This window comes from Lycium barbarum, chromosome 5 (genome assembly GCF_019175385.1).
Source record: "Lycium barbarum isolate Lr01 chromosome 5, ASM1917538v2, whole genome shotgun sequence".
Taxonomy (NCBI): Eukaryota; Viridiplantae; Streptophyta; class Magnoliopsida; order Solanales; family Solanaceae; genus Lycium; species Lycium barbarum.
In genome coordinates, this window is record NC_083341.1 from 79,765,971 (window position 1) to 79,789,744 (window position 23,774).

At 36.5% G+C, this 23,774-nt stretch overlaps 1 protein-coding gene and 1 long non-coding RNA gene across 2 annotated transcripts; one reads left to right on the plus strand and one right to left on the minus strand.

Annotated features, from left to right (window-relative positions):
* Positions 1-371: 371 nt before the first annotated feature.
* Positions 372-3,536, minus strand: LOC132642531 (uncharacterized). The gene is made up of 3 exons (XR_009583222.1): positions 3,088-3,536; positions 2,093-2,143; positions 372-618 (listed from the first exon to the last, which is right to left on the minus strand). It is a non-coding gene; the product is annotated as an uncharacterized LOC132642531 (long non-coding RNA).
* Positions 3,537-10,528: 6,992 nt separating this feature from the next.
* On the plus strand, positions 10,529-22,520 carry LOC132639505 (vegetative cell wall protein gp1-like). The gene is made up of 5 exons (XM_060355950.1): positions 10,529-10,968; positions 21,731-21,875; positions 21,957-22,058; positions 22,200-22,262; positions 22,338-22,520. The coding sequence occupies exons 1-5, from the start codon at positions 10,529-10,531 to the stop codon at positions 22,518-22,520; spliced, it is 933 nt and encodes a 310-aa protein (XP_060211933.1).
* The last annotated feature ends 1,254 nt before the right edge of the window (positions 22,521-23,774 follow it).

The window sequence follows — 23,774 nt, forward strand, 5'->3', positions numbered from 1 at the left end:
TTTGATTTATTAAAAGGTACGACTCAATTACGAGTCTATGTATTCCTGGTAAATTGGATAATGGCAAAATACATTTGTAAAATAATAATTAGTTGATAGAATCCATGTCTCAACTTTGATATTGATGATACCCCTTTATGGATGCTTATGAGTCTCATTTGAAAACCCTGCAGGTGGATTTTGTGGCCTTCACATGATATAAGTTAAGCGGAAATATAAAGGATTCAATTTGTCACGACCCGACTAAGGGTCGTGACGAGTACCCGATACTTGTACCGAGCACCCCTTATCTATCGTATTACCTGTACCTCTTAGCAAGCCGTGTAAACTGAGCCATTTTTTTTTCCTTGAACATAAACTAATAAACTCCGTTATTACCTTGTACAACAATATTAACATGCCAAAACACTATACATATATCTGTACCTGACTGACTGTACGTATCTGTCTACGAGCCTCTAGACATAGTACACTTATACATAGAAAGGGCCGGGGTGCTACCAAGCCCGAATGTATATGCATAAAATAGTACCGCTGGAGTGAGGCTCCGGAACAACTGGAGCGCTGTCAAGTGCGGCTGGTAGAGCTTCTAAGGATCACGTCCACCTGTCTGCTGACCTGCGCGGCATGAAACGCAGCGTCCACAAGAAGGGACGTCAGTACGAATAGTGTACCGAGTATGTAAGGCATGGAAGACAATGCAAGCAATAACATAGAGTGCGATTAATAATATCATGGAGTCACAGGACATATAACGAGGCAAGAAAGTAACCTGTACATAGGAAGGCCCCTTTTTGGGCGGCTATCATGCATGGCTTGTCTTTCCCTTTTAAAAACGTTTCCCCTCCATGAACGTAGAAAATAGAACTTATATTATGTCGTATCTTGTCGTATCGTGTCCTATCGTGCCCTATCGTATCCTATCGTGGTATATCAGGTCGTATCCTATCGTGGCATATCAGGTCGTATCCTATCGTGTCTTATCATGGCATATTATATCGTGTAATGTCATGTCTTACTACAGCATGTCGTATCGTGTTATATCATGTCAATGTCATAGTATAGTGTGTCATAGTGTATCATGCCATAGCGTAACTTGTCATATCATAGCATAGCTTATCATATCATAGCATAGCTTGTCGTAGCGTATCATATCATGGCATAGCGTATCATAGCGTATCATATCATAGCTTAGCTTTCCGTTGAAAATCTTTTCTTGTTCATATATATATAAAAATAGAACATGTCATATTGCTGAGGCGTCGGCAGCCAATCCATTTAGCCATAAATACACATCCCGCGTCCGGGATGATATCATGTCATGTAATGCCAACTGATCAGGTGGATATGCGTGTATAACGCTCTGCCCTTATTCCCATCTTCCCCGTATACATATGCATACATCATGTACATATATCAGCGTCTATAGCGCTCTGAATCTTTTATCATATACATATACTGGTATCATGTACGTATATCAGCGACTATAGCGCTCTGGATCTTTTATCATATACATATACGTGTATCATATACATATATCAGCGTCTATAGCGCTCTGGATCTTTCATCGTATACATATACGTATATCATGTACATATTTTATAAACATATATATATCTTATATACATATACATGTCTTATATACTTTTACATATCTTATATACATATACATATTTTATATACATATACATATTTCCATTAGAATGGTACAGTACTTATCGTTTGATAATCGGAACGAGGATCAAAAGTTTCCTTTGGATTCTACTCCCAAAATAAGTCAAACGGAGCAATAGGGAAAATCCGGGAACAATGGGCCCACCTCGGGTCAAATGAGGCGGCGTACCAAATTTACGTACATTATATTTCATGACGTCACTTGTGAGGGTTTTAAGGTAGTCGGGTCATATTTATGCCAGTTCTAGATGTTTAGGAAGTTTCTCCAATATTTTACACAATTTCTAATTCAATTCTACTGAATGAAAAAGGGGAAACTTTAAGTGCGGATTCCGGGAAATAGAGTTGTCCCTGAGGCTCATACCCAACTTATTACGTTTAAGACATGCCATAGAAGGAAGGGTGAAGCCTTACATACCTTTTCCGCTTCATACACGTCTCCAAAATCAAGTTTCAAGTTCGCCAAAATCTACAATTTGGTCACAATTACCAAATGTTAATTGTAAGGCTTTAAGATTTCAATCTTAACCAATACTTGTCTACAAAAATTTGGGTAGCATCTCCCCTGTAAATACACCATCCCCAAAATTCAACTTAGCCAATTTTTTATCAACAACAATCCGGGAATTCAACCCGGCCAAACTATCAACACAATGACAACAACCATGACTACAAAACACAATATAACACAACTAGTCTTCTTTCCAACATAATGCAATAGCTTTCATTCCAACTTCACATTTCCAAACCAATCTCAATGTTTTTACATTCATTACTAATCAAGATCATTACAATATAATTCGGAAGCATTTCATATCGTTTCTACCAAATATTCACAAGATATACAAAATATACAAACTTTCCACCAAAACCATAATCCATCCAAAATTTCTAATCTTCAATCTACATATTCATAACATATTTCCATCTTCCAATTTCATCAACCATAATCATAATTTGCACCTTAATAATTTCATTTTCATAATTACATAAATCTACCATAAAATCACAAAACTTCTCATAACCACTTAACAACCAATCTTTCATGCCAATATGGACTATTATCCTTCCAAATTCACCAACTAACATAATAATTCACATTTAAAACTCCACTTCTATAATTACATAAAAACTTCATTAAAATCACATAATTTCCTATTACTATTTCCAATAATTTTCCATGCCAACTTGAACCATTTTCTTCCATTTCCAATATAAATTTCACCATAACCACAACTAGAATACAATATAAAATTCAACTCATACTATTTATACAACAATATACATATATGTCCACTTACATATATGCACACCCACTTTGTAAACTTCCATATTTCCATAAATTCTACTCATTTCTACATACTACAACATAAACCAACCTTCATAACATAATAAAAAGGGATTAATTCTTACCTTTTTCTACAATCTTTTTCACTTGACCAAGTTGTCAACTTGAAGAAACAAGTGCTCTTTCTTCCAAAATAATTACACCAAGTTGTAAAGGACCCTTGAATTAGTAGAAATACCACAAGAAAATAATTTTTGGAGAAAGATTTCAAAGGGCAAAAATTTGCAAGCTATGGCCGTATGGCCTTTAAGCTTTTGTTCTTCTTTTTGTTGTTTTTCTCTTTCTCAAATTTTCTTGAAGTTTCTAAGACTAATGATCCCTTCTAGTCTTATTTATCACATGAAAAATTAATTAAGTGACATGGGTTGGGCCAGGTATGGCCGGCCACCCTCACTTTTGGGCCTAAATTCGTTTTTTATTTTTTTGGGCCAACTCGGTTGATCCCGAGTTGGGCCTAGCCCACTGACCTTTCGACCTTAAAACGTCCATATCTCCTTGTACCGACGTCACCTGAGAACCCACGACCTATGGTTGGAAAGCTAATTCAATTATCTACAACTTCTATTTCCTGGTAGTTTTCCAAATTCCAAACTTATAATACCGTTTTGCCCCTAAAATTCAGATCACCCGAAAACGTTTTCTTAAAAATATTGGTTTGGAGGACTTCCACTTTGATTTGGCCCAAGGGTCCTTCTTGAGTTGTGTTTAACTTCACATATGTGATTCATATGACTTTTCAAATGTCCAAAAAAAATCTCGATGTGTGGGCCCCACCTCAGCTTACAAATAATCCGACGAAAAAGAAATACGGGATATAACACAATTTGTTATACCCCGTACATTTATACGACAAATTATCCGCAAGCAAATCGACTCAAGTTAAAGGAGGAATTATTTTCGGACATGAAATAAGAGCTTTTAATTTTCAACTTTGATTATCACAAAAATTGATTAATTAAAGTTAGACAAGTAAATTAGTGGGACATGTGTCAATGTTAAGGGCTACTTATATAAGGCATAAGATGACTTATATTCCTCCATTATTCACAAAACTCATCCATCAAAGTAGAGTTAGTGAGAGAAGCTCTCAAGCTTAGAGAGAGAGAGAAGTTCCCGGCGCTACTATTCACGGCGGCGCACTGTTCACGGCGACGCACTGTTCACGCCACTGTTCACGCGTACTGTTCACGCCGCCACTGTTCACGGGCGGCGCACTGTTCACGGCCAGCCCATTTTTGCCCCCTTCTACACAATTAATTGGAGAGATTTGAAGCTCAAGAGGAGGAAAAAGATGGAGCTCATTGTAGCCATGGCTTTCTTGAAGACATTTCATGGTGAAAAATTAGAGCTTGTCTCTAAGGTAAGATTTAATTCTTTTCTACATGTTTTGGAGGTAGTTTAGACTTGTATAGCTTGGTAGATGTGTGTTGAATTCAAACGGGTTATGTATGTTGATGTTGAATTATAAATTGAGCCGTGTAAGGGGGGTGTTTTGAGTAAGAATGAGGAATTGATTTTAGTAGCTTTATGTAGGAATTAAATGGTTAAATTTAAAGTTGTGTTATTTTATGGACATATTGCTATCCTTGCTAAATTGAAAGGATTGAGGGTATGATTATGTTCATATGATTATTGTTGTTGTTATCATGGGTTATGTGATGAGAATGAAGGAAATTCATGGTTAAAAACTTTATAGAGGTCGTGTGGGTGTGTGAAGAGGAATGTGGCCGTGAGCCATAGTAATGAAAGAGAATGGTGAATTAAAATTTATTTAGCTTGTTAGAGGTGTCGTTGTGACATTGATGACGTAGATAAAGGGTTAACGAGTTGAGTTGGTGTTGAAATTGGTTGTATGTTGTTATGAGAAATTAAGTGATTTTTATATAATTTTTATGCAATTATGAAAGTAAGATGCTAAATGTGAACTATGGTTGTTATTAATGAATTTGGAAGAAAACAATGCGATTTGGTAGTTTCGTTGCAATTGTAGAAGTTTCGAATGGAATATGGAAATGGGCGGAATGGTTCGAATCCTTGGATATTGTTTAAAATGTTATTGAAATATGTTTGGGTAATCTTGAGTTAGTTAATGAATATGGAAAAAAAAATGTTGATATTAGTTGGATGGTGTGAAGTTAGAATGGAAGAGTTACATTATGTGGAAAGGAAGGGAAAAATTTTGGATTGTTGGAAATGTTGTATGAATTGCTTAGAATGTCTTTAAGTATTGTTGGTATGGATTCGGGTTAGTATTTAAATATATATAAGCATCGATGTTGGCTTGAAGGTAAGTCGTCGAGTTGAATTTAAGAAAGTTGTTGAATGATGTAAAAGAGAGTTACTATTATTATTTTGCCTTTCGAATTGGTTATCAATGTTACTAGGTTGGTTATTGTGGTTGTTGTTGATTTTGAGCGAGATAAATTCTCGGGATGGCCTATTTACAGGGGAAGTGCTGCCGAATGTTTTGTAGAATTTAATGATTAGTTTGGAATGAATGGCTTAAGTGCCCTTAGCTAATGATTGGATATTCGTTGACATATTTGTAGACCTTGGGGAGCCCGAGGCGTAGATTGGGATTTACTTTAGATTGACTATCTTGGAGTGCGTACGAGGTATGTAAAGCATCCTCCTTTCTTTTTGGCATGTCTTAGTTTTACATAGGCTAGATTAAAGCCTTAAGGAAATTCCAAATCCGAAATCCGAGCATGATATGATATATATATATATATATATATATATATATATATATATATATATATATATATATATTCCTTGGCACTCTTATGTATGATTTGATGAAATATGAACCATTATGTTTTTGAAAGAAGTGATTTCCAAACTTTGTACAAAAAGGTTTCACTTTAATGAATTTCGTAATTTTTGAATGCATATCTTTCGCATAAAGGCTCGGATTGTTCCAACATTTTCATAAGAGTTTGCATTATGTATAATGAGTATGTTTTCCATAAGCGGGCCTGACTTGGATAAATACCCGTCTGTGGGTCCCGCGACGTTCCTTTATGTAATTTGGGAACTTTTGAAAGAATTCGTTATGACTATTATTTCGATTTTTCAAGTATGATCAGTTTACTTATGTTTGAGTTCATGATAATGATTTTATGCATATGACTACTCACGACTCTACTCGTGCGTTCTGTTATATCTTTCGCCGGTTCCCGGGCCGGTTCTGTTATCGTGCGCATTTTGATATACTCCGGAGTTATGCTGTGTTATGGTTCTCCGAGCTACTCGCTAATGAGGGTCGGGTTCCACATATATTTGGTGTTATGTTGTGTATGGCATTATGTTGTGATGTGATATGTGACGGGGATACGGAGATTTGAAACTTTCTGGTGTTATGCTGTGTTATGGCGCCATCGACGGGAGGGCGATCATATTCTTCTGTACCCTATGCATGACTTACATGTTTGAAACTAAACATTTTGATATGATTGGATTTGTACTTATGTTCGGCACTTCTGCTTCGTTTATGTCTCAGGTTTGTTTTCTGTATATTCTGCTTTGCATACTCAGTACATATTTCGTACTGACCCCCTTTCTTCGGGGGGGCTGCTTTTCATGCCCGCAGGTACAGACGCACAGTTTGGTGATCTACCCATTTAGGACATCCTCTTCTGCTGTTTGGAGTGCTCTTCTCATTTCAGAGCACACATTTTGGTATACATTTGTTCGCTATGTATATATGTATTTGTTCAGGGGTACGGCGGGGCCCTGTCCCGCCATATGATTCGGTTTGTCTGTTTAGAGGTCTGTAGACGTATTTGTGGGTGTGTGTGCCTACTTCTGTACAGTTGTGTTTATATGATTCTATTCGTTATGGCAGCCTTGTCGGCGTGCATTCGTATATGTGTTTTGGGCTGTTGTGCCATTTGATAGCCTTGTCGGCTTTTGGTACATTTGATAGCCTTGTCGGCTTTTGGTACATTTGATAGCCTTGTCGGCTTTTGATACATTCGATAGCCTTGCCGGCTTTTTGATATATGTATATGCATATGGTTGCGTTTGAAATATGTCTAAGACAGTTTGATATAATTTGAGGCAGCGTGTGATATTTGTGCCTATATACGTTATCTGTATGTGATTAGATTTGGATAAGTATGTTACGATTTGATATGTTTGTCTGTTTGGGTGTCCAAGTAGGGCACCAGTCGCGGCCCACGGGGTTGGGTCGTGACACAATTAGTCAATGAATTAAATTGTCAGTAATTTAATTTAATTGATTGGTATCTGTAATCTTAACATTGGGAGTTAAATAAGTTTTAATGTATGATTTCGAAAATGAATTGAGGAGTGCAATTACGAATTTTTAGTAGAATAATTCGTAATTTATTATGGTAGGATTAATTCATATATTTCGAATTAATTCCATAATAGGAAGCCTCGTTAATTAAATTTTGTGGTCCCTGCTGTGCTCGAATACTAAGGAATTAAATGGAATCCGATTTCTTGATAGAAAAGAAAGACCTATCAAGTTTGGAAAAAGGGTTTAAATCCTAGAACCTGTAGTTATAAAAAAAAGTTTTATTCTATAAGGAGGCTAGGAGTTTTACAAGTTTTTACACTTTTTTCATAAAAATTCCCAACACGAATTTCGCAGATTCTGATATTATTCGGGTTACACAGTAGAAGAATTGGAGGATGAACGCATGGATGATTTTTGCTCGTGCTTGAAGACTAGATTCGAGGTTACATTCACGCTTCAAGAGATAAGTATCAATTTTATGTTTGATTAATATCTTGATTATGTGTTGTTTATATTACATATAAGCTGATCCTGTCTATTTTCTTCCGTTGTTTATGCCTGTATTCCATCAATTGGCATCAAGAGTCTGCTTGCATCTAAATAGATTAACCTAGATGACACGTATATGTTTAATTATACATGTGTTCATAATTTATAGACTTGGCGAAAATCATGTGTAAAGCTTAATAACATGCTGTTAGACTATGGCGTTGTCGAAAACTTTGAGCTCTACTGTTTTACTCACCGCTATAGAAGAGGTTTACATGCCTTGCAAAGAGGGCTCAATCTAATCAACGTCTCAGTGGCGGCTAGGTCTCTTTTAGCCGAGGATTTTTTTTTTTTTTTTGACAAGTTAAGATTCCTTGTTCATGTCTTGGTTTACTTTGTCAATTTTTTTAATTATAAAATATAAGGGATGGTGGTGTTAATTGAAGTCTGTAAGCGTCAATAGCTACAGAAGTATTCAATGAATAGCATAACAAGGGTTTGGAGTTTTAAGTGGCGGCAGTGAAAGCATGAAACTTATAAAAGGGTCTGATTTTTGTTTTTCAAAGTATTAGTTGCAGGTCTTCGACTGGCAGCATTAGCCGTAGTGGTTTAGAATCAAACACCTCTGGGGATATTGGTTGGTCCATAAAAAGTCCATAACAAAAGGTTGTAATTACATGAGCAATTTTTCTTATTTTCTCAATTATGAGTTATGTATATAATATTATATAAATTAAGAATCTTATGATTAATAAATAGTTGCTATCAGCGTGGTCTATTTATTCGAAATCATTGATAATTCTTAAAGTTTATAAATGTGAGATTATATCAATACATGAATTGAAAATTATGATTAATAATAGGATCTATTAAGGTGATCTATTTATTTGAGTCATTAGAATATGCTCAATATATCATGTATTAATTGTTCTTGATAAGTGTATGTATTAATTGTCCTTTATAAGTGTACACTGGTGTTGAAGGTTTATTTACTTGAAAGGAGATTTACCTTTAGATACTAGTGATGCTTAATTAATTCATAAGAAGAGTTATCGAGTTTTTCCACCCAAAAGGAGGAAACGTAATATCTTGGATTCTCGGGTGTATTAATCGGAAGGACAATTAGTTGAAAGGACACTACTAAAAAATTGCCAAAAATCGACGGACAAAAAACCGATGCACTGCGTCGGTTTAAAAAACCGACGAACAATCGACTCCTTGCTTCGGTTTTTTACATTTCTAATTTTTTTAAATTATTTTAATTAGAAAATCGACGGACGACGTCGGTTTTTTGGCAGAATTTTAAAAATATATATCCGCCAAAAAAAAACCGACGTCGCATTTCGGTTTTATTAAAAAATAATAATAATAATAATAATAATTAATATAAAACCGACGGACGACGTCGGTTTTATTTTTAAAAATATTAGAATTTTAAATAATATGCAATTCAATTTATTTTTTAACAAAATAATAAACAATTCTTTTTAGGAAACCGATGGACAGGGTCGGTTTCCAATATTTTTTAAAACATTTTGGGTCAAATCTGGTCAAACGTGTGGGAAAAACCGACGGAGAAGGTCGGTTTTGTCCGTCGGTTTTTCTTTAAAAACTTTCCAGGCGGGTTTTCATACCCATTTCTTCTCCTCTTCCCAAATAAACTCTCATCCCCCTCAAACCCTAGCTACCCGCCGCCCCCCTCCCCTCCGCCCAGCCCCGCCGCCCATTTCCCCGCCGCCCAGCGCCGCCGCCTGCGCAGCCCGTCCCCACCAACCCCAGACCCGTTTTGAAGTTAATTAATTGAGGTTAGTTTGTCTTAAATTAGGGTTTTTAAAATTCTTTCAATTTTAGTTTTATTTGTATTAGGCCTAATGCTAATCTATTTTGCTTTGTTAAACATCATTTGCAATGTTATTAATGTTGAATTTGTGAAAAAAATGTAAACTTTATTTGACTAATTTACTTGTCATTTTTTTTTTTTGGCTTGAGATTGTGCTATATTTCATGTTCTTTGTCAATGTATTTGTGTTAGCTTCGTTATCATTCTTTGTAATATTATTGATGTTGAATATGTGCAAAAATGTATACTTTAATTATTTGACTAGTTTTTTTTTTTTTGTTGTTGGATTGTGCTTTTTGTTAGAATTCCATAAGTTATTAGAATTGTTATTGATCATTCCAAATTAGAATTAGTTGAGATTGTGCTTTTCAAAGTTAGAATTGTTAAGTTATAGTATTTCTATAACCTCAATACTAAAATGTAGATTTTATTTCTCTAGATTTACTTTTCAATTTTTAGAATTGGTTGGAATTGTGCTTTTCAAAGTTAGAATTATTAAGTTATGTTAGAATTATTAAGTTATAAGTTTTCTATAACGTCAAAACTAAAATGTAGACTTTATTTGACTAGATTTACTTTTCAATTTTTAGAATTAAAGTTAGAATCCATAAGTTATTAAAGTTAGAATTGTTATTGAGAATTCAAAGTTAGAATTGGTTGGAATTGTGCTTTTCAAAATTATATTAAAGTTAGAATTTGTAAATTATTAAAGTTAGAATTGTTATTGAGAATTTAAAGTTAGAAGTGGTAGTAATTAATTTTATGTATGCAGATGTCATCAGGTGGTAGTGATGAAGGTAGAGGTAGAGGTAGAGGTAGAAGTAGAGCTGGAGGTACAAGTAAGAAAAAAGATAAGAGACCTATAGATCCTACAACTACTAGTAGTCAGTCCATTCCGTCCGCTCCACATATGCAGTCTACTCGGCCTCCTTTTTTTATGCCTGACTCTTCTATACAGGCCCAGTCTGGTCAGTGGGTCTTTCAGCCGGCACCACCTCAGCCGACATCATTTACCTATCCTACTTCAATACCTATACCTATGTATTGCCCACCACGTGGCAGATCTCCTAGCACATCGGCCACTTTGTCTCCTTCTCCTTCTCTTTCTCCTTCTCCAAATGGTACACCTCCAAGTGTATCTAATTTGCGCCATAGAGATAGCAGCTCTGAGCCTGAGTCACTGCCATCCAACCAGTCTCAGACCCATCTCCGTCCTCCTTCACCTGCTCCTGCACCTGCTCCTGCTCCTGCACCTGCACCGGCTTCTATACAGGCACCGATATATCATGGTTTACATCCGGGAGATAGAGATGCGATGGGTCGAATTTTCATCGTGCCTGAGGGAGCTGGGTAATATTGTCTTTTATTAAGTTTGTCATACCCCATTTTAACCGGGTTAAATTAGGAGTACAACATTTTGGTGATTCCTATTTTTGTTTATTTTTAAGGAGTCGCCACCTAATTGATTTTAAGCTGAATTAGGACACCTGATTATTAACTAAGGTAGAGTTAAAACTAAACCTCCGTTAATTGCCTGCTTAGTGTGATTCTAGGTAAGGGTTCTTTATTATCTTAAAGGGAAGGGGTTAGGCATCCTCTAGGATCCGTTAACTTACGGTTATCCGGCCAAACTTAGGTTAATTAATTTATGTTAAATATAATGTTTAAATTTTAAGAAAATAGCTTGTAAATATTACTAAGGTTTCAAAGGAAAATATAATAATGTCGTTCGAATTAACTTGTAGAAAAAATATAGTAATTTCATAAAGGAAACGCTGAGATTTATGAATGCTGTTAAAACTTTGAATGAGAAGAGTAATGCTATTAAAAATAAGACTTGTAGAAAAATATAATAATCTGTGTAAAAGGAGATTTTAAATACTATTTATAATAATACTTATAAAAGACTTCAAATAATAATGCTATCTAAAATGAGACTAATAATTCGCATAAAAGGAGATTTTAAAACGCTATTTGAAACAAAGCTTATGAATATTGCTAAGGCTTTAAATAAAAAATGCTAATAAAACTTATAGAAAAATATATATAAAAAAAAAACTATTTAAAATAAGATTTATAAATGTTGCCGAAGCTTTAAACGAAAATATAATAATGCTATCCGAAATAGGATTTGAAAAAATATATAATAACTTGCCTATAATAATAGCTTTCTAGCAAGTGTGAACTTTAGATAGAATTTACATCATATCAATGGGGTGATGTAGAAATGCCTAGGCTTATTTTCTTTAAAATGTGGTGGAAATGGCATGAATTTTCTTTATCTCTTTCTTTAACTTTATTTAACTATATTCAGCTCAAAATATGTATAATCGAATTAATCTACAATGTTTATAAAATATACTTAGATTAATATTTGTATGTTAGTGACGTTTTAATTTTCTAAGATAGTAATAAATAAAACATAATTCCTTTGATTCACAATATACTATTTTAAAATCAATTGTTCTGAAAGTAAATATTAAGATACTATAAATAATTTTAATGTAAAAAGAAGAAAATGAAACCTATGATATTAATTGAGTTTCTCTCTTAAATTTCCTACCCATTATACTAAAGTTAACCCACTAAATTCGCTAAGGTTCACCTAAATTAAGAAAATAAAAACAAAATAAAAAAGGTAATCACATAATACAAGTTAAATGCAACAACATAAAATAGAGGTGTAGAAAAAATGTAATGAGATGGGCCTAGCCCATTTTGGGCTGCCACTGTTTGCTGCCACTGTTATGGGCCTCGGCCCAGAATTCCCTTTTAATTTTTTGTTGCGGGTGGGCTGACTCGAGAGGAGGATTTTGTTGGGCTTTTATCCCAATATCGAATGCGGAGGATGACGAGTCCCTCGGATTCGTATGCAATGGTCATGCATAAAACGAAAGAAAGGAAGGAGTTAGTATACGATCAATAAGGTTAAACATGTAAAAGATACGAATTTGAAACAGATTGTGTATATGCTGTGTATAATTTATGTATAATTCTAACAAAGATGTATATTGATACTATTGAATATATATAAAGCTTAACTAACGCATGTTTACTTATTCCTTCGAAAAGACTTCAAGATACTTCGAACATACAACAAATATACCACTGCCCCTGTTCTAAAACACGGGCAACACGAAGAAGAAAAAAAAACAACTGCACGACAATCCCCTTATGTTTCTCAAAGTTTATCCTTGGCATGGTTTAACCCAATTCATAACAGTAAAGCAAACATTGTGTTGAACTTTTAAACTTCAAGAAGAGATGCATGTACGTACAACATAGGCAGAGAGCAAACATCAACCTGGGTTCTATTAGAGCCAGTTGACTCGGGTTATTCACTGCTAGAGGATGTGAACACTTGGAAATTATAACGGGGAGTGCCAAAATTCAGTCTAACCAATCAAACTTTGGTTATGCATGTTAAACTATAGGAAAGGGGATGGGGAAACATGAAGATGGACCAGCCATGCTATGATAGTTATCCTAATCTTATGGGCAGTTTCATTCTTCAAAATCAGCAGGCAAATGCAAGACAAGAAACAGGCTGATACATTGAGACTCTCACATAACAAATAACAAAAAATGACAGGAGGGATGCAACACTTATTCCACATGAACTATAAGGAATATTCAGCCACAAGTTAGATTAAACTAATGAGACCAGACTCTGGACAGAAACATAGGTTTGTTTAACTGGACAACTACCATCCTAAAATGATTCCATGAATTTGACACAACTAGACTTAAAACAAGATTTATAGCAGCAAACTCACACACCAGGCACCAACATATTGACAGTAAGTAGGATGCAGATCTATTGTGAACTACTTCCAGTTTTCTAAGGGTTAAATGAGTCAATCATAGATTCTTAGGTAAATAAAGAGTTATGTCAAAGTTGAATATGTCGAAAGGGAAGAACAAGTGTAAAGAAGGTAGCATGCCATTACTTCTGCCCTGCCTTAAACATGTTTGAAGATAGGGCTGAAATACAAGCCACATTTATTAAAGAAAGGGTCAGACTTCAACTTAAGCTAACAGTCAACAAGTCTTGAAAGAAACTGATGCCTCAAACAAAGGTAACCTTGAAAATCGTGTTGAACCATCATTCTTTACTCAAACAGAACAGTAGGTAAAATTGCAGATTCATATTCCCAGTGTTAAAAGTCTTGAAGAGAAACCAAAATGTCTTTGAGGAAAAACATGCATCTTTGAGAAAGGTAAACAAACTTCTCTTAATCTTGTTACAGGGTAACAACATGGAGACTCTGAATCAAGGCTCAATCCCAATAGTTGTCTGACTTCACATAACTTAGTGTTATCACTTCAAACTTTCAAGATTAATTCCCAGAAAACTTATAAACAGCATCAGATAAATATTAATGACTAAAGCAGGATTAGTCATGGTTTAAGGCTAAATAATTTTAGAACCTATCTAGACTACAAAACATGTAATGGACTGGAAAGACACAAGTTGAGTTGGAGTTAAGATCACAAGTTACTGATTTGTCACTATTTTCATTTAGGATCATAACAGGGATACATCAAATACCCAAGGAAACACTAAGCAGAAATATAACTAGATATGCGTTTAAGAAGATTCAAGACTTGATAACCCCTAGTACATAATCTACATAACACATAAAACATGCTTAATCATGAAGACACATTTAACAGTCATACCAAGCATTGTGCTAGGATTAGTTATTGGAATACACTTAACAAATTAGAACTAAATATATGTGTATCATCGAGGCTGCCAAACACCACTTTGAAATACTATCTCTATTGGATAACATACTACCTTATATCTACTTGAAATGAGTTTATGCTACCAAATATCAAATAGCCCTTTATAACATCCTACAGAGATTTAGTAAGCTATTAAACGTACTATATAAGTATTTTAACAATTTTGACCCAAATATCCTAACTAGCATAATATAATCATACTGTGAATAGGCAAATTTCTAATGGATAGTATGCTCAGGCCAGGGAGCAGACCAGTTCGAGAACTTGGCTAACTATACTAATACTAATTTTAAACTAAATGATCATGGTGACTGAGTTTCGAATGGAAGATTCAACCTATTCGCATTCATATAAAATTACTAGCTTGATAAGGTTTAACAATAGAAAGCCCATACATCAATTGTTAGCTTAACCTCTACCTAAAGCATGATATTTTAATCATAGGGCCTAAATGAACTTTACAATATAGACCTAGAAAATCAGATTAGCAGCTACGTTATCAACCGTTTCAGATCATAGCTTCAGGAAAAACACACTCTTTAACTACTAAAGGCTAACTATTTAATAGACGACAAGAGCAGATTCAAATGAAAAAAAGACTGGAACGTAAAAACTAAACTCATATGCAATCTGAAACTAAATCATATCATGGAGCAGCTTATACTTTGAGTTAATCCTCTTAAACTAACTCACCTTTTAACAGACAAAGGGTACTAAAAGTTGTAAATGGCCCACACTTCGCAAATTCGAAGAAAAGAGAAATAAGCTCAACAAAGGCGCAAAAGATATATGCATCCATACAAAATCGAAACAAAGCTGAAGCAACCATCAAAACAGACTAAACTCATATTCTTATTGAAATTTAGACAGATAAACCTTAACTAACATGCTGGAATCTATAGAAAACTAACAAAAAAAAAAATATATTAAACACGACGAACAGATCTAAAAGTAAAAGAGAAGGAGAATTACGGACCTTTTTCGGGTGCAGCGAAATGAGACCTCGAGTCTTCGATCTACCTCGAAACAACACAAACTCCGAGTTCTTGGCACTCAGATTCGAACGAGCAAAAACAGAATGGATTAAGTATTTTTGAGATAATATCAAGAAAACTAAAACTAATATTTTAAAAGGGAATTTGAACGATTAAAGACTTTGTATTTTCAGAGGTATTCAAAGCTGAAGAACTGTTTTTCAGGAAGGGTTTTATGCGGCTGAAAACTTTCTTTTGAGTCGATTTTTAGGGTTCAAGAACTCGTTTTTGTAGGGGGATTCTTCGATTTCCAGGCCTGTCTAATGAATTAACAGAAAACGATTATTTATAGGGCGGATTAGGGTTTTCGTTTGAGAAGGGCGGGGACAAAGGGAAGTGGAAGAGAGAGAGGAGCGTGGGGGGACAGAAAGAAGTGGGGGGGGGGGGGGGGGGAAGAGGAGCGTGGGGGACAGAGGAAGGTGGAAGTGGCAGAGGCAACGTGGGGGGAGATGAGGAAGAGACGAAGGAGAAGAGAGAGACGAAGGGGGAAGGGAGGAGAGAGAACAGGAGAGAGAGGCGGTGATGACAAAGATGAAACCCCTAGGGTTTCATTTTTGTTAAGAGGCGAATTGGGCCGGGTCGTCGGGTTACTGGACCGGGTATTGGGCTTAAATAGTGGGTTGGGGTAAAATGTGGACTGGTCTGAAAATTGGGTTGCGGTGAACTAAAATGGGTAGTGTCCTATGAAAATTGTTTTGGGTTAATCCGAAAATATTGGGGTAAATTGGGCTCGTATTTGAACTAATAATAATAATAATAATAATAATAATAATAATAATAATAATAATAATAATAATAATAATAATAGCTAGTAACTGTAATAGAATAATGAAACGCCGATATTGATAAGAGGCTAATAATTATAGTAAAAATATAATTATATTTTTTAATTTGCCAAAAATATTAGAAGCGTAAATAGGTATTTCGGAGGAGAGGCGGGACAAAATTGGGTGTCAACAATTTGTCCCTCTTTGCCCGGTAATGATGAAAAGAATTGTCGGGCAAAGACGTTGACTCAGTAGCCTATTTTGTCCCGGCTAAAGGAAATTTGAGAGGATTATGGTCGGACTCCGGTCTCTGAGTTGCCTACATATCTCGGGCTGCACGAGAATCAGGCCGAGTGTAGTTCTGGGATAACCACGACACCTCATGACTAACGAATCCCGATTGGCGCAAATCTTTGCAAAATTGTCCCAGTGTCGAATTATGATGACACTGGGTATTATGATAGAACTTGGGAATTCTGAAAACTGAATTGCTGGAATGCAAGAGGAATATTTGGGGTTGGAGACGAGTGTTCGAGGTAGATCCTTGACCCTTGTCGAGAAGTCTGATTATCCTTCCCAACAAATTGCCCCAGTTCGCTGCCGAAGAAATAGTTCCACGAATTGATGTGTGATGCCAACTTTAATATCGTCAAAAGCCACAAGTTAAAAACAATTGTTAGCAATAAAGAAATATATGTGTAAATAAGACAGGGTTGGAGAAGTTTACACTTGTAACCCCTGTTTGAAAGTTGAATCCGCAACATACTTTGGAGATTAAATTTATGGCTTCCACTTGAAGAAGAATTAAGTCGACATTGATATCCACTTTAACGAAATCTAAATCCACATCCACGTTTATTTTAAGGAAATCTAAAATATAAATCCACATCCACTTCCGCTGTACAAAAAATATAAATCCACATCCACTTCCGTGGTGTAAAAATATAAATCCACGTCCACTTCCACTGTACAAAAATATAAATCCATATCCACTTCCACTGTACAAAAATATAAATCCACATCCATTTCCACTGTGCAAAATATAAATCCACATCCACTTCCACTGTACAAAAAATATAAATCCACATCCACTTCCACTGTACAAAAATATAAATCCACATCCACTTCCACTGTACAAAAAATATAAATCCACATCCACTTCCACGGTACAAAAATATAAATCCACGTCCACTTCCACAGTACAAAATGTAAATCCACGTCCACTTTCGTGGTACAAAATATAAATCCACGTCCACTTTCGTGGTACAAAAAATATAAATCCACATCCACTTCCACTGTACAAAAAATATAAATCCACATCCACTTCCACGGTACAAAAATATAAATCCACATCAACTTCCACGGTACAAAATATAAATCCACGTCCACTTCCACGGTACAAAATGTAAATCCACGTCCACTTTCGTGGTACAAAAATATAAATCCACGTCCACTTTCGTGGTACAAAAATATAAATCCACATCCACTTCCACGGTACAAAAATATAAATCCACATCCACTTCCATGGTACAAAATATAAATCCACATCCACTTCCACAAATTTTGTAATGCCAGAAAGATAAATCCACGTCCACGTCCACGTCCACAATATTTATAATGTAAAAAGATAAATCCACTTCCACGTCCACAATATCCACATTGCAGAAAAATAAATCCACGTCCACTTCCACAAATTGTATAATGTAAAAATATAAATCCACATCCACGTCCATATCCACGAAGTCATTCGTGTGAAAAATGATAAATCCACGTCTACTTTCGCAAAATTTATAATGCAAGAAAGATAAATCCACGTCCACGTCCACAATGTTCATAATGTAAAAGATAAATCCACTTCCACGTCCACAATATCCACAATGCAGAAAATAAATCCACGTCCACTTCCACAAAATTTTATAATGTAAGAAATATAAGTCCACATCCACGGTAAAAATATAAATCCACATCAACTTCTACAAATTTTATAATGTAGAATTTCATGTCCATGTCCACAAGATGCGTAGCATGTAAATTTATATCCCCGTCCATTTTCACAAATTGTATAATGCGAGAAAGATAAATCCACGTCCACGTCCACGTCCACATCCACAATGTTTATAATGTAAAAAGATAAATTCACTTCCACGTCCATAATATCCACCATGCAGAAAATAAATCCACGACCACACAATCTACGATATTGAAATATAAATCCACGTCCACTCTCACAATTTGTAATGTAGAAATGTATATCCACGTTTATATCCACATTCACAAAACCATTCGTGAAGAGATATAATTCCACATCCTAATTCACGTCCCATTGTGACGTAAGTTAAATCTACAATTGTCCCCACGATTTAACATATGATGCAAGATTTCGATCCTGTCATCTCATTAAATACTACATTCTAAAAAGAACTTGTTAGCGACTTGAAATAAATAAATATGTATGAAGTGATGATAAAGTTGAGGAATTCAAACCGATAACATGTGACCATGTCCGTATCCACTTTGAAGAAGGTTAACTCCACGATTATGTGCCCTTGATCCATCGAGAAATGCCACGAGCTAAAACGACCATTAGCGGTAAGAATATGTAAATAGCTGGGTTTGAAAGAATTACGCTCACAGCCCTTGGTTGAGAAAATAAATTTGTGTCCACTGTTGCGATCAAAATTTCATGAAGAATGGAGCAACATCCACCGTTTAGCGCAAGCTAAATTTACATCCACATTGAAGAATATTTGCCTTTTTTATAGAAAGCTAACTCTTTGTTCACGTCCATAACTAAAATTTGAGGAAGAGTCGAATATGCTCCATATCTATGCTAATTGAAACCTGTCTCATCAAAGAAAAATTATAAGTTTAAAGAAAATTGGTTGACTTGTGCTTGTTGGGGAACTTGGTCCTTAAATTGATTCTTGTCCCGGTCGTGTCCACATTCTTCGAGGCCCCACCAGATATTTTGCTTTGCCAAGGAGTTTCAGTTATAAGTAATAAAATGGGAAGCTGAGGAAGATATGAAGTCTAGATATCCGCATTTGTTTCTGATCTCAGAATAGGTGCAGACCACAATACCATCATCTTCAAGCATGTATTTTATTGTCAGGTACTTTTGTTGGTCATGTAGGTCCATTGTTGTTATTGATTATTATTACACTCTATGGAATTGCACTATGTTGTTGGGCTGTGAGGAAGGTTCGTAGTAGTATGATTACAGAGGAGACTCTGCCAAAAAATTTATAGAATTTCAACATTCGAGGACGAATATTTCTGAGGGGAAAGGATGTTACACCTCGTACTTTTGTACGTTAAGTTTTTTCGTGAGTTAGTTGTTATAGATTTGGAGAGCAAAATTATCTTCGAGGTTTTATAAGATTAGACGTGTTCATCTTGAGTGTACAAGGGTTTAAGTTCATGCTTAGTATGTGTTGGAAGAATTAGAGGTTAAACGAATGGACGAGAATCCATGTCGGTAAAAGTTGGGTTTACCGATTGGATTAACGGACCGTATATCTGGTTAACCCCCCCCCCCCAACCGTATTTTGATAACAGTAGGGGTGAGCCACAGTTGGCATTTTACGGTCCAATTATACGGACCAAATAATTTTTACGATCCGTATAATGAGACCGTAAATTTAAGTCGGTGGCAGCACCTTTTTAGTATATAATTCGTACTTCCCTCATTTTATCTCATTTTCTTCATTCCCCAGACCCCTAACACCTCTAGAAACCCACTCCAACATATGTAATCAACCCCCAAGTGAAGTTAAGGAATCAAACGGAGAATCAAGTGCCAAAGGTTCCCAAAGTGTTGTTGAAGCTTGTTTCTCCTCTTTGTAGCAGCTTTGAAGGATACTTCAAGGTGAAATAACCTTGGCGTTGCTGCGTTCTTGTGTCCCTGAGGTAAGAATCCATCTTATTTTCATGTTTGTGAGTTTATGTGATGCCTATACTAGGTTTGGAGGGAAAGAAGTTGGAAAGAAGCTTCAAATATGAACTTGAGTTTATGTTGAGTTGTAATCTACTTTGAGCCAGGTTGTTAATGTGTTTTGAGCTAAATTCTTGTTGTATGGATAGTTATTGATGTTGAGATTGTGCTGAGGTTGTTATAGTTGGTGTATTTGGAAGAAGGAGGTGTGTAGGTGTCGTATGTGAAGCGTATATCGGGTAGTTTTATTGTATATCTCTAAATAATGTTGAAATAAGTTTAAAAAAGAGGATCATATGAGGTTGTTGTGTTGATTATTGGTTGTTGGATATGTGTGATGATTAAGACTAAGGGAAATGCTGCTCGTTTCATTTTAGAATCGCTTTATCGTTTGATATACGTGATATACTAGTACCATCTAAGCTTGTAAATGCCTTGTGTGATTGTTTTGACAACTTGAGGTATGTTAAGGCTAACTTCCCTTCTTTTGGCATAATCCATATGAACGAAACATTAACGTAATGCTACTCCATAACGACTCTATTCTTAAAAGCTAGAGTCCTAATATTAGTGTTCTTACCAAGCTCCTCTCCAGCTTTAGTGTGCTTCATAGAGTCACTTGTTGATGAAAATGCCATCTTATAACGATGTTCAGATGTGTAACAACCTTACGTCACTCCGATAAATTCAGGAGGTGTATATACACACACACACACACCCCATGACCACACGGGCGTTATATACGTGTATATTTATATGATATCTATATGGGTTATGGGAAGGGTTACAGCGTTATATAAGTACTACCACCTGATCAGCTGGCTATATAATGATGATTATGCCCACAGAGGCCGATGTGATAGGATGCCCACAGAGGCATGACAGGTGTTATATATATATATATATATATATATATATATATAAGCAGGAGTTATATACGCATGTATACAGTACTTATGCATATCATTGGCCCTCAGAGGCAGTTCAGATATACAGGTTGTGTTCCTTTTATCCTATGTACTTTTATGTCTCCTTTATATTACTTTCGTCCCTTACATACTCGGTACTTTGCTCGTACTGAATCCCCTTTCGCCTGGGGGGACGATGCGTTTCATGCCCGTAGGATTAGGTAGACAGGGTGATGATCCGCCTCAGTAGGCTTCAGTTCAGAAGATATTGGAGCATTCCACTTGTCTCGACGTTGCTGTCGTGTCTTGGTATGGTATATTTTTGTTGTACATATGGGTAAGTCGGGGCCCTGTCCCGACCTTATTAGGTCATATACTCCAGTTGAGGCTTGTAGGCAGTTATGGCAGCTAGACGTTGTATGGCCCTCTCGACCCGTATTTTGTTGCATAGATGTTTGTGCTGCATTGTCGGCTCGTACAGTTATGTCCAGCATGGTTATATACGTAAGTCCTTTCGGGCTCGTCTCTTTTCAATATATTTCTCTTATGAATTAGCAGGTCGTCATTTGATGACCCTAGTGGTCCAACCTTGTTTATAGTTATGTTATGAAAGGATGTCTAGCGGAGCTCGGCACATAAGGTCGAGTGCCCGTCATGACCCTCCGGTTGGGTTGTGACTGAGACCAAGGTTTCTCTAGCTGGATTATGTCCGGAAAGCCCTGTTGTCCCAGTCTGTGAACCATCGCGAAAGAGTTCTATTCCGCTGGTTAAAACAGGAACTTCGGGCTCATCTCTACGTCCAAAACCTCCGGTGGTCAGCTTGGAATCTTCATTGGCTCACCTAGCCAATCTATTCCTTCAGGTACTTATTCTGTCTTCCTCTTAACTTATGTCACAAGTCCTCAGTGTTCTCGGCTGAACTTTTTATTTTTTCCTCTATCAGGGTCACATGGCTGCCACCTCCACTACTGAATTTGCACGATCGATTTCTCCCTCCCGTGGCGAAGTCAAGCTACAGGAAGAAAATGACCAGCCAAGGGCTAAAGTTAAGCGGCTGCAAGCTGAGATTCAAGATTTTGATTCTCTCCAAGCCTCCCTGAGAATGTAATTGGAAGATGCGGCTAATTCGCTAAGGGACCGGGAGAATTCTCTTCAGATTCTGACTTCCTCATATATACGTCTTCAGAATAAAGTTGCCTGGCTTGAGGATGATTTGAACAACATTCAGAGCCAGCTTTCCAGTGTTGAGGTTTACCGGGACCGCCTTCGAGCTCAATGCCAAAAAATATGACTTCGTCGTGATTTAGCCATTCTCGAAACTCAGAGGAATATGCTTGAAGAGGCAAGCGCTCCTGATTTGGATCTTCCTACGTCACTGCTTGAAGCGAAAATCAACTTGGATGCTGCAGAGATGGCTCTAGAAGACATCCAGGATCCTGAAGTGGACGGACCAGAGAGTGAAAACTCTAGGTCACCACCAGTTGCTGGAGCTTCTCCGGACACTTAGTGTCATGACCCAACTCCGTGGGCCGCGACCAGTGCCCTAGCTGGGCACCTATACGTACCCGATACCCAATTTAGCATATTATCAAAATAATGATATAGTAATAACATTAGTGGATGCTACAGAATTTAACAGAAGAGCAGACTTGGCACACAGAAGCCGATAAGGCTATCATAAAACAAAACATCCCAAACATATGTACAGAACCCACACAGATGTATCCACAGACCTCTACGGAACATATCATAATCATAGGACGGGACAGGGCCCCGTCATACCCTGAACAAAGTACATATCCAGATAGCGGTGACAGACTGTACCAAAAGATGGGCTCTGTAGAAGAGAGCGCCCCAAAACAGCAGAAATGGGATCCTAAACGTGCGGATCAGCAAACCTGTCGTCTGTACCTGCGCGGCATGAAAACGCAGCCCCCGAAGAAAGGGGGTCAGTACGAAATATGTACTGAATATGTAAAGCGGAATCACAGAAGTCAAATCATAATGGTTACAGAAAATGAGTACAGAATCCAGAGTGTCAAATGCATATTTCCAAAACAGACAGAATGCGTACAGAAATATATGTCATATCATATCATATCCGGTCCCTGCCACGGGACTCGGCAGACAGAATGTGGCCACCCTCCCGACGCTGGTGCCACTATACAGAAGAATCAGAAAAAGGGGCGTGGCCCCGTAACATAAAATGCCATATCAAAATGGCCATAACAGATCAGATCAGAATAGGCGGACATGGCACATCATACTCCACAGACCCATGTACGCGTATACCTGCCCCCTCACATCGGGACGCGGCGAACAATGCAGAGAATTACACTTGACAATATATCCTGGCCCGGGCTCAGTGTGGGAAACATTGGGACATCCACGAATGGAGTAGTGAGAGACTAATGCAATTTAAAAATATCATAAGTGTTTTCAAAGACTCGATGAAGCGTAGCAAAGAAAAATAAATCAAATGGAGTCGGACGGAATCATATTAAATGTATTCCGGATATCATAATAAATTACAGAAGTATAACTTTCCCGAAGTCATTCCGAGTGTCAAAATAATTTATAATATTTAACAGAATATTTAAAATAATATTCGTTAAGTGATTAGTAGGATAATTAAAACATTTCTTTCAAAAATCGCTTAAAAAGGAAGCTTTAGCATATTAGGGGCAAAACCGTAAATAGCGGGCCCGCCTTGGGACAAACAAGACGGCGGGCTCAAATTGTGCCCTCTAAGCATATAGTA

What these genes read in the sequence shown, in the direction of transcription:
- LOC132639505 (XM_060355950.1), top strand. Translation starts at nt 10,529, where the DNA reads ATGCAGTCTACTCGGCCTCCTTTTTTTATGCCTGACTCTTCTATACAG. An exon ending in TAGCCAATCTATTCCTTCAG is followed by an intron (nt 21,876 to 21,956) that starts GTACTTATTCTG and finishes TTCCTCTATCAG; the next exon opens with GGTCACATGGCTGCCACCTC. An exon ending in ATGACCAGCCAAGGGCTAAA is followed by an intron (nt 22,059 to 22,199) that starts GTTAAGCGGCTG and finishes ATACGTCTTCAG; the next exon opens with AATAAAGTTGCCTGGCTTGA.